The sequence below is a fragment of the Eurosta solidaginis genome, chromosome 2 (genome assembly GCF_040869045.1).
Source record: "Eurosta solidaginis isolate ZX-2024a chromosome 2, ASM4086904v1, whole genome shotgun sequence".
In the NCBI taxonomy this organism is placed as follows: Eukaryota; Metazoa; Arthropoda; class Insecta; order Diptera; family Tephritidae; genus Eurosta; species Eurosta solidaginis.
Window position 1 is genome coordinate 180,183,703 of NC_090320.1, and position 12,203 is coordinate 180,195,905.

At 40.8% G+C, this 12,203-nt stretch overlaps 1 protein-coding gene across 2 annotated transcripts in view; it reads right to left on the bottom strand.

The window, feature by feature from the left end:
• vir-1 (virus-induced RNA 1) overlaps positions 1–12,203 on the bottom strand; it is a 405,722-nt gene that overhangs the window by 80,317 nt on the left and 313,202 nt on the right. For both annotated transcript variants that reach the window (XM_067766482.1, XM_067766483.1), the window contains exons 4-5: positions 2,274–2,380; positions 1,541–1,804 (exon numbers count right to left, since the gene is read on the bottom strand). In XM_067766482.1, the coding sequence (XP_067622583.1) occupies positions 1,541–1,804; positions 2,274–2,380 (371 nt within the window). The remainder of the gene's footprint in view (positions 1–1,540; positions 1,805–2,273; positions 2,381–12,203) is intronic.

Below are 12,203 nucleotides of genomic sequence, written 5' to 3' on the forward strand. Positions count from 1 at the left end.
AACGCTCGGTATCACCTTTCAATTGGCAGTTAACAAAATTGCAAGACATTGTAAGTTGAAGTAAAATTGATTAAACAGACGGAGGCAGTGAAAGTAGTTTGGAGATCACAGTAAGAAAATCACTGTTTGAGCAGTTTGAAGATCACTGTATGAGCAGTTTAAGATCGCTATTAACTAACGCTTAACAACACACAATGCAAACAGCTGTGGCAATTGAAAACTGAAAATAAATAAATGCCAATCAAATGCAACAACAAATATGCAAAGTGACTCGGCAAATATGTATGTATGTATGGATGTACACACTTTATCAATTATTTTTAAGATACAATTTATTTTAGTAAAGAAAAGCAGAACTTTAAATTGCTGAATGCAGTACACAACGTGTTTACACTTATTTTTAGCACAATAATTATTTAAACAAACAAATTTTTTGATTTAAGATAAAATAAGGCACAGTAGAAATCAAAACACAACTTCACAGCTTGACGTTCGCACTTTTTGATTGTATTTATAGTTAAGGAAACGGCTGCTTTCATTTTAACTATTTTTTGTAAAAACGAAATATTTTTTTGGGGCTGCTTACAGATGTTCGCTTAATGAAGCAAATGGCCCTGTATGAAAACGGAAATTTAATTATTTCATTAAATAGAATTGTGATTCGATTAAGTTTCTGTATGAAAACGGTATTAAAAGAGGTATCACTTAAACCAAGGTATTTTTTATGATATACTTGGCCCGTAAGCCCGGGTTTTTGCTAATTTTAGTTAACTAGAGTTTAAACCAACTCTTTTGTCTTATTTAACGGTAATAAGCAGTAAAATTTTAGGTAAACGGCTACAGTGGCAAAGTTAAATTGAGATAAACTTTAACAACAGCAGCAATTCGCACGGGAAAGGTGAGCCCAAGCATCAAAAATGCCAAGGCTAAAAATCAAGCCCAGTTTAGCTGTAGCTTGCACGCGCACTGAAAAGCCGGACACAAGTGTTTATGCAGAAAAATTAAAAAAAAAATTATTGGGAGCACTTATGCCATAATCGTTCTTTTCCAGTTGCAGACTCTGTTGCGTTTTGAGAAATAAACGGTTATAGTTTCAATCCTTGATAATGTCTCGAAAATTTGGCTGCTTCAAAAATTTAATCGGCTTTCAATTTTACTAGAGGGCGGGCGGGTTAACTTCTTTACTCGTTTTTCGTAAAATGCGAGTCTGATTGCAACGTTGCCGAAAACAATGGCCCTATTCAAATAATAAACCACACTAATGTGCATACATATTTTCAAAAATATGTATTTTATCTACATAAGTATGTATAAACTCTAAATACAGCACATAAACTCATAGCAAAAAATAGAACGATGGCATACCTATAAAATATTAAAATTACATACATATGTAAGTAACTACATATCTATTTAAAAAGTTAGTTGAAAAAGAAGGGATAGAAAAACTTTACAGTATTGTTATATTTTGGATGTGAGTTGATTATACATGCGTGCAGATGCAGTTGGCAACAGTTTATTTCTCTAATTAGTATTTTACCTCAGGCTCATCGATGTTGCGCTTTATTTCATTTTCATCCGATTTTTTCTCTAGTGGCTCTCGACGCTCATCAGATTCATTATCGTAGCCATTTTTGTTTGGCGCTGATGTTACTGGATTTGGTGATTTTGGAGCAGTTACTGTTGTTTCGCCGATATCTTCACCCGACTCAACTGGACGTATGTTCACTAAACGCACCTTAAAAAGGCTGTCCTCATCACCGAACACCGTCTTGTTCACTTCAATTTTACGGCCGTTGACAATCTTTAAAGGAAATATTAGCCGTGTTTTTTAACACGCGTATATCCGTTTACGCTTAAACTTTATATTGACTGCTAAGAGACAAACTATAAATACACCTCTGAAATTGCTGCGCATAAATTTTGTCCTACTAAATTTCAATACGCATTATACTCAGATGTAACTGAAATATGTGTCTTTGTTTCACCCTGTACACTAATTCTATGTATTATATGTGTGTCCACAATTCATCGCAACTGATTCAGCTATATGTTATACCCTATGGCCATCAGAGCGTTGCGTCTCCGCTTTTCGGTACACCCTGTTGCTGTAGCTAGTTGTTTTACCACAGCCGCTAGATGGGTCTCCTAAGCATTATCTAAGCGAAGATAGGCGTTTTTTAACACGCGCAAACGAAACGTATACGCGCGTGTTAAAAAACACGGCTATTGTATTGTTCTGAACACATGCCTTAAATTTTAGTTGGTATTACCTTTACAGTAGAGGTTGTATTGCCCTTGGAAGGATCAAATGAGAACAGAGTATCGTCACTAGCCAAGCTTGACGTCAAAAGCTGATCACGCATACGTTTAAATATATCTGCAAAAAAATATTTGTATGTAAATACATATGTAAGTACTAAATATATCGGAAGTTCACACGAGTGCGGTATTAGTTGTATAGTCCTAAAGGCCCTGTTACATGAGCAGTTTTTCATATAGATGCATTTAATGGCCGGGACACAATGACATTTTTCATATAGATGCGTTTAACACAAGCTTATGCATTCCAATAACATCGCCACAATCAACCAAGATGTTGCGTTTGTAAATATGAAGGAACTTCAGACTTGGCAACTGTAGTTTATTACGCCTTGACCATTCACATACAAAATTCGCGAAGCACTGTTGTAAACATTCTCCCTATACAACAAAAATACTTGCTAACATATTTTGTGTCGTATTCGATTGTTATATTGCAGTTTTCAATTGCGAAATATGTTAGAAATTTTACCAACCAGTAGGAAAAATAATTTCACTTGCAAAGTGTGCTAACACCATTAGCCAAAGCAAATATCAAATTCTTCTTCTTATGATTTGTTTGAACCAAAATTGGGGAGTTGGCTACTTTTCAATATCAGATGGCGCCAGCGTCACTCATTCTACCGTTCTCCATAAAAATACGTGCAATCTACTCATAATGCATAAGCATGTGTTAAACTCATCTATATGAAAAACTGTTTATGTGTCGGACCTATAACTCAATCTTATGCATTATGTGTAGACTGCAAATTTTTTTTGCAAGCACAGAATAAGAAGAAAAATTTGACAATTGCTTTGGCTAATGGGATGGCATACTTTGCACGTGAAATTATTTTTCCCACTCGTTGGTAATTTTTCTAACATTTTTCGCAATTAAAAACTGCAATATAACAAACGAATTCGACACAAAATATGTTAGCAAGTATTTTTATTGTATAGGGAGAATATTTATAACTGTGCTTCGCGAAATTTTGTATGTGAATGAGCAAGACGACATAACTTCAATTGTCAAATCTGAAGTTCCTTCATATTTATAAACTCAACATCTTGGTTGATTGTGGCGATGTTACAGGAATGCATAAGCTTGTGTTAAACGCATCTATATGCAAAATTTCATTGTGTCACCGCCTTTAGTTGTCGCTGAGCATTTGGCGCAGTAACATCGATTGTGTTCGTTGCTCGCTATGCTTACGAATGTTATTAGCAAGCAAAAAGCAAAGATCATTTGTTAGTTTTTTCAATGCGCACAGGCGAAAAATATTTAATGTTGACCAACCCTTTTGCGCAAATACAATGTTTTTAATTGTATAAACCTTTTGCTTGCCATTGTGCGCATTATAAATATAATAACAAACGATATTTGCTTGTTGCTTGCTAATAACCGAATGAAACCCGATGCATCAAGTGATGTGCGCGATTATCGCGCTCTCACTAACACATCTGCATTTTGATTTTGCTGATGCCTGCTCTACATCTAAAGCGGCAGTTACCCACCGACGTGTGCCGTACATACGGACCATTTTGAATGATAACTAAGTGTGATATCTTCTGCATAGACGTCAAAATTCCAAAATGATTGGATCACCTGATTTGTGATTGATTATCGCTATCTCATTCTGCATCCCTTTCTATCCCCCCCTGAAGATATGCGCCGCCATATTGAACACCCTGCCAAAACGCTAAAAAGTAGCCATATTGAACATCCTGTCAGGCAGTTGACAGATAAGATATCACACTTAGTTATCATTCACAACGATACGGACGTTTGTCGTACGAAACACGTTTGACCGAACCCTCAAACCCGTAGGAATCAATGTGTGCGTCTGTGTACATGTACATAACATATTTGTGTGTGTATTGTTTATAGGTCCGACACATAAGGAGTTTTTCATATAGATGAGTTTAACACATGCTTATGCATGATGAGTAGATTGCACGTATTTTTATGGAGAACGGTAGAATGAGCGACACTGGCGCCATCTGATATTGAAAAGTAGCCAACTCCCCAATTTTGTTCCAAGCAAATCATAAGAAGAAGGATTTGACATTTGCAAGTGAAATTATTTTTCCTACTGGTTGGTAAAATTTCTAACATTTTTCGCAATTGAAAATTGCAATATAACGATCGAATACGACACAAAATATGTTAGCAAGTATTTTTGTTGTATGGAAAGAATGTTTACAACAGGCATGCTTAACCAACGAACCGATATCATTTCGTTACGATAATTAACGTTAATAAACGAAACAAAGTCATTTCGTTTCGTTTATTAACGTTAAGAACGTCAAATTGACGAAATGATTTTGTTTCGTTTTCTGCCATATCAAAACGAAATCAAATCGTTTATGCTGACTATTAATTTCAAACTATGCTAGCAAATCTGATTGATGGCGGAATCATTAAAGGTGAAAGCATTAGCCAAGCTGATTGCAACTTTTCTCATGAATTTTGACAGTACGAACATTTCTCAGAGTATTTTTGACATTACCACCAACGAATTACACAAACAAATTACATGGAGTTTGTGTGTGTATGTTCGCTCGCTGTTAGCACCTTACGGCTTCACCATGGCTATAGCATTGCCAGCACAATTCAAACATAAAGTATTACGTTTTTGTTAACGTTTTTAACGTTAACGAAAGCTTTTCGTTTCGGTTAAAAACGAGATACAATTTATCTTGATAATTTCTTTATCGATAATATTTCGAAGTGTTTCAACGGAAACGGTGGAAATTTTTTGATAAACGATTAGCTTAACGTTAAGGTGCATCCCTGGTTTACAACAGTGCTTCGCGAAATTTTGTATGTGAATGGGCAAAGCGTAATAAACTGCAATTGCCAAGTCTGAAGTTCCTTCATATTTACAAACGCAACATCTTGGTTGATTGTAACGATGTTATTGGAATGCATAAGTTTGTGTTAAACGCATCTATATGAAAAATGTCATTGTGTCACCGCCTTTACAGCAAAGCACTGTTGCCATTGACCAGTTTGCATGGGGTCACCCATAACTTTTATAAATCTTTTGTGGCTCCTTGCTGCTCACGCCCAAGGGCGTCCCGTAGTCTACGCCTAAGCGCCCCCCCCCCCCCGCCACTACCTTCCAGCAGCCTCGCTGCTCAGCAAGCCACAACAAGTACCCGCTGCTGCTCGCGCCCCACGGCGCCAACAACTCAAACAGCTGATACCACTCATAACTACTACCTTCGTAGTAGAGCTGGTAGCAATGCTGAGCATCAGCCCCTGCCCCCGTCTTCTTCTCCCCCCTCTTTTCTGGCAGCAATCGTGCAGGTCAGGGAAACATACTCTTAGTCCCTACCTCCGTTTGCACCGTCTGCCAGCACAGAATATATAGGTTTGCGACATCCGCTCAATGCAGCTCCTGCCTTGGGTGGTGCCACTTTCCTAGATGTTCTGGTCTCCGCGACGGCAACCCCTCGACGGGTTTCATCGCGCCATGTTGCCAGGTCGCAAACCCAAATCATCCGGGTACCCCAATGCTTGCCCAAGGGCGCCCAGTCCCAAGGCCACAACAGCAATTGCGTCCTGGCCTTCCACAACCTAGGCGTAGTCACCCGTCACTTACCCCTAGAGCGTCACCCCTCATGTACTTCAGAATTCTGCAATTAAACTGTAATGGACTAACTGGGAAGATTGCGGAGATAGTCGATTTCATGAAGCGGCACAACATCCGCATTTCTGCGATTCAAGAGACTAAACTCACAGCAAGATCTGCATTGCAGACCTGCTCTGGGTATAATGTCCACAGGAAGGACCGCGAGAGCGGAAATGGAGGCGGCCTCGCGTTTATTATACACCACTCTGTGCAATATCATATATTTGATCCTGGCATCGACCGCAGGGACAATGTCTTAGAACGTCAAGGCCTATCTGTCCGGTCAGGCGATGCAAATCTAGAAATCATCAACATCTACATCCCTCCTGTCACCTGTTGCCCCAGTGGATACCGCCCTAATATCGAGGCCTTACTCACTGGCAACAATCGCATTATCTTAGGCGATTTCAATGCCCATCACGACCTATGGCATTCAAACTTGCGGGCGGACAGTAGGGGTGAGATGTTGGCGGATCAAATAGAAGAAACGACGTTCTGCACAATAAACGGAGACGCCCCCACACGTATGGTAGGAAGCTGTCATAGCTCGCCAGATATCTCAATCGTGAGCGCAGAACTCGTAAACTGCGTCAACTGGGAGCCGATGGTAACATTGGCATCCGACCACCTGCCCATACTTATTTCGTTCGAGCGTACCGCCGACTTCATCTTCACCGAAAAACGCACTTTCATAAACTTCAAAAAAGGAAAGTGGGAAGAATATAAATCTGCAACAGACAGCAGCTTTGCTGCCCTCCCTATCCCGACTGATGCCCGCCAAGGGGAGCGTGCCTTCCGTAAGGTCATTGAATCCGCCTCGGCACATTTCATTCCCGCCGGGAGAATTCCCGAAATCCGGCCCCACTTCCCGGCGGAGGCCGCGAGCTTAGCGAGGGAACGCGACCTTATAAGACAGCTTGATCCAGGCGACCCCCAAATAAGGGATATAAACCAACGCATCAGATTGCTTGTGGACGAACACAAGCGGGCGAAATGGGAAGAGCACCTAAAAGGTTGTAACCTCTCTACCGGTGTAGGTAAACTTTGGTCCACCGTAAAGTCCCTATCGAATCCGACTAAGCACAAAGACAAAGTTTCCATCGCCTTTGGCGATAAGGTGCTGTCGGATGCGAAAAAATGCGCGAGCGCTTTCTGCTGACGATATATAATGCATCCTACGGTCGACAAAGATAGACGGAGAGCCAATAGACACGCACATAAACACAAATTCAGCGCGTCATCAATCACCATCACCGCTAGAGAGGTTGAGGACGCCACTGGTCGCGCTAAACCATCCAAAGCAGTGGGCCCAGACGGCATAGCCATGCCGATGCTTAAAAACCTAGGGAAAGAGGGTTTCAAATATTTAGCGCATGTCTTCAACCTGTCTCTTTCCACCTTTGCCATACCCGAGAAATGGAAAATGGCCAAGGTGGTCCCGCTACTAAAGCCTGGGAAACCAGCTAACGTAGGTGAGTCATATCGTCCGATATCTCTCCTATCGCCAGTGGCAAAGACGCTTTAAGCCATTTTGCTCCCTTATTTCCAAGCACATTTGCAGCTAGCCCCTCATCAGCATGGCTTCAGAAAACTCCATAGCACTACCTCCGCGCTAAATGTCATTGGCACCCAGATAAATTGCGGTTTGAATCAATACCCCCACCATAGAACAGTACTCGTAGCGCTAGACCTATCAAAAGCCTTTGATACGGTCAACCATGGCTCATTACTGCAAGACCTGGAAGGGTCTACCCTTCCCCCATGTTTTAAAAGGTGGACCGCAAATTATCTGGGTGGTCGGCAGGCATCGGTGCAATTCAGAAACGAAACATCAAAACCAAGGAGAATGAAACAAGGGGTGCCACAGGGTGGTGTTCTATCCCCACTTTTGTTTAATTTCTACATATCTAAGCTACCTTCACCACCGGAAGGAGTCACAATCGTTTCCTACGCCGAAGACTGCACAATAATGGCCACAGGCCCAGGCCCAGAGATCGATGAGCTATGCAATAAAATAAACGGCTATCTCCCTGATCTCTCCAGTTTTTTCGCCTCGCGAAACCTGGCATTGTCACCGACTAAATCTTCCGCGACCTTATTTACAACATGGACGCCCCAAATGTCGACCATATTGAACATCCACGTCGATGGCACTACGCTACCGACTGTCCTACACCCCAAAATCTTGGGTGTGACGTTTGATCAGTATCTACATTTTAGTGCGCACGCAACCGCAATTGCTCCGAGAATTCAGAGCCGTAATAAAATCCTCAAATCCCTTGCTGGCAGTACCTTTCTCCAGATAAAGAAACGCTCATGACCACATACAAAGCAATTAGCCAGCCGATTACGTGCTACGCGTTACCCATATGGTTGCCAAGCCTAAAAACTACCCACTGGAAGAAACTACAGGCCTGCCAAAATACTGCTCTCAGAATCGCCACGGGCTGTCTTCTTATGTCCCCAGAACACCATCTGCATAATGAGGCGAGGATACTCCCCATCAAGGAGAGAAATGAGATGCTGACCAAACAGTTTCTGTTGAATACCCAGAAACCTGGGCATCCCAACAGACATCTGATTGGCGAACCAGCACCGCCTAGGGGCCTAAGGAGTCATCTCCGTAAGCATTTTGAGGAAATACGGCACCTGAGAACCCAGCCGTATGAAGCGAAAAAAGCACAAGCAGGTCCTTGGTGAACTCCATAGACAGGCGTCGGACCTTTATGTCGGGAATTGCCCGGTGAATCCAGTACTTGAAGAAAGATATCCAGAACTCGCGGAAGAGGAACGCATACTCCCCAGGGAAACGGGTGTCACTCTTGCTCAAATTCGTTCTGGATACTGTAACAGGTTAAACTTTTACCTATCCAGAATCAACCCTGACATACAAAATGTATGCCCCGCTTGCAATGTGTCCCCACATGACACCAACCATCTCTTTAATTGTAATGTGGAACCAACGCCTCTAACACCCCTTTCATTATGGTCTACCCCTGTTGAAACGGCAAGTTTCCTTGGACTCCCGTTAGAGGATATTGATGACAATTTGTGATAGGTCGCGGCTATTAGGTGGGGCGAGCATTGCTACAACAACAACAACAACAACCAGTTTGCATGCATGCTTATGCAAACATCAACTTTTGGAATTAAAATTTTTCATGGTGCAAATGGCAGAAACAAATACTGAATAAGAATTTCTAGTTCATTTATTTGTAACCTCCAATTTTATATAATAACTAGCAGACCCGGAAGACGTTGTTCTGCCCTAAATTTGGTTTATCTGCATACATTTTAATAAGCTTTTTCCGTCTAACTCTGCCCTCGCCCCTCTACACTTTTTCCTAATCTTTGTATTCACTCCTCCCTCCGTATTTTTCGCTCCATCTATCTCCATCTTCGTCTCATTCTCTTTATTTCTCAGTCTCCTTCTCTCTTTTCTCTTCTGTCAAGTTTTTCTCATTCTTCTTCATATCTTATTGCCAGTCCCAGAGGGTGGTATGCATTTTGTTCCAGTCCCATTCCGAGTCTCAGTCCCAGTCTTAGTCTCAGTCCCAGTCCTAGTCCTAATCACAGTCTTTGGTCTACTTCCCGGAAAAAAGCATCGTAAATACTAATATAGGCAAATTTATATACCAAATTTCAGGCAAATCGAATAGGACGTATGTGAATAGGTATGTGGGTATTATTAATTCATGTCTTTATTTCGGCTTCGCATGCATATTTATCAGTTTTGCCAGGTTGATGCGACTAAATCGAATATCACAATGAAAATTACTTTAAAGCTCTCAGCAACAGCTTTCATTTGATATCCATAATACACACACATTCTAGGGGTATCCGGGTCCATGTTTTGGCCTATATCTCGAGACCCTATTCACCCAGCGGCATAAACCTTACTCTGTACTAAAGCACACATCAACAGCTTCAATTTGATATCCATAATTTAAAAACACATCCTAGTGTTACCCTGATCCACGTTTTGGCCTATATCTCGAGACCCTAGTCACCAGTAGGTATGAAAACTAACCTGGACTAAAGCACTCATCTACAGCTTTCATTTGATATCCATATTGTATAAGCACATTCTAGGTGTGTCCGGGTCCACGTTTTGGCCTATATCTCGAGACCCTAGTCACCAGTAGGTATGAAAACTAACCTGTACTAAAGCACTCATCTACAGCTTTCATTTGATATCCATATTGTATAAGCACATTCTAGGGGTGTCCGGGTCCACGTTTTGGCCTATATCTCGAGACCCTAGTCACCCACGGGTACGAAATACCCAGTATCAAAGTACTCATAAACAGCTTCCATTTGATACCCATCTTGTACAAACACATCCCAGGATAACCCAGGTCCACGTTTTGATCTCAGACCCTAGTCAGAACGGGATAAAAGTATCCTATATCCGTTCCCTGGTTCTAAGCTACCTCTCCACCAAGTTTCATCCAAAACGGTTCATCCGTTCTTGAGTTATGCTTAGTGTGACTAACACCACTTTCTTTTATATATATAGATTTTAGGATATTTCAACGAAATTTTAAACAATCATTAGGCCTTTTTGTATAATAACTGAATTGGTCCAAACATAGCACACAAAATATTAATAGGCAACTCTGTCTTGTGAGAGAGCGATCAGCTGACGTTCTTACGGAAAAAATCAAAATTGTTTTGATTTCTACGTTCCGGGCTACGTACGTACGTGCGTTAAACGTCGGTGAGTTTTCGTTTACATTGCACACTCATTAGTTAGGTCGCGTCAGCTGACACGTTTTTTCTACGGACGTTCGCTTTAGTTTTAAGCGGCAGTTACCCACGACCGTTTGCAGTTTTATGCAAAAACACCTAATTAAAGTTTGAAAAATTGTGAAAATAATTCGAAATAATTATGTAAAAATGCAGATAATAAATATAATAATCTATTTATATTTATTTAATATTAACTCCAGCCTTTTACAACATCAAAAATTAAATTGGAAAAAGTTGATGTTTTCATAAGCATGCATGCAAACTGGTCAATGGCAACAGTGCTTATCTGTAAACAATACACATAAAAATATGTTATGTACATGTACACAGCCGCAAAAATTGATTCCTACGGGCTTGAGGGTTCGGTCAAACGTGTTTCGTACGACAAACGTCCGTACGTACGGCACACGTCGGTGGGAATTGCCGCTTAAATATACTGCATCCTCATCTAAATCCACTAATGCAGAAGCTAACAATCATAAGACTAATACAAATATGCCCACTGTTAATGCTAATAATTCTAATGCAGGGCTATTCAAAACAGAAAGTGCACCTGTATTAGTGAGAGCGCAATCGTCGCGATGATCGTGCGGGTTAATTGATTTTTCATTTAGTCGCTTACTAGTTGTGGTGGGTAATGACACTATTTTTTGAGTGTTAACACAGGCACACTTTGCAGTGTTAACACATTGTGTTGACACAATTGTGTTATAACTGATTATCGAAAGTCGATATGAGTGTTGGCACAATATCAGAGCACAGTACTTTGTTACTTACCTCTAACGCCACGTTTGACGCCATTTAGAAAAGTAAATCATGGCAACATTTATCTTCTTGCATACTCCCATATTTAGGGAATCTACGTTATATCACCACAACTTTTGTTTAAATAGAACATTTTCAACTTAGAGTATACATTTTGTGCCCACATCTTTTAAACGTAATACACAGGCAAGATTATGAGTGCAATCAACACACAAGCACAATGGACTATGTATGTATGAATGTGCACTTACGATCTGAGTGTCATTCTCTGTGCTATAGCAACAGTCAGCTTTGTGCCATCGAGTGTGCCACTGTGTTATAAATTAATCGATAAGTGTGCGTGTGAGTGCCGCACATTACTGAGTGTTAACATAATAACACAGCACAGTGCTGTGTTACTCAGCCTTACTTACTAGCAAGCAAAGAGCTAACAACAAGAGTATGTATCGCGCATAATTTTTCATACATATTTTGATACCGATCAGCTGATACCGACCACTGATTTTGCTACGCCAAGTGCCAAGCGACTAAGGCTGAGTAACACAGCGCTGTGTTATTGTGTTAACACTCAGTAATGTGCGGCACGCATACGCACACTTATCGATTAATTTATAACACAGTGGCACACTCGATGGCACAAAGCTGACTGTGCAATGCCGCTCAAACTTGTAAATGCTCATAACACATTAACACGCTCTATAGCACAGAGAATGACACTCAGATCGTAAGTGCACATACATACATAGT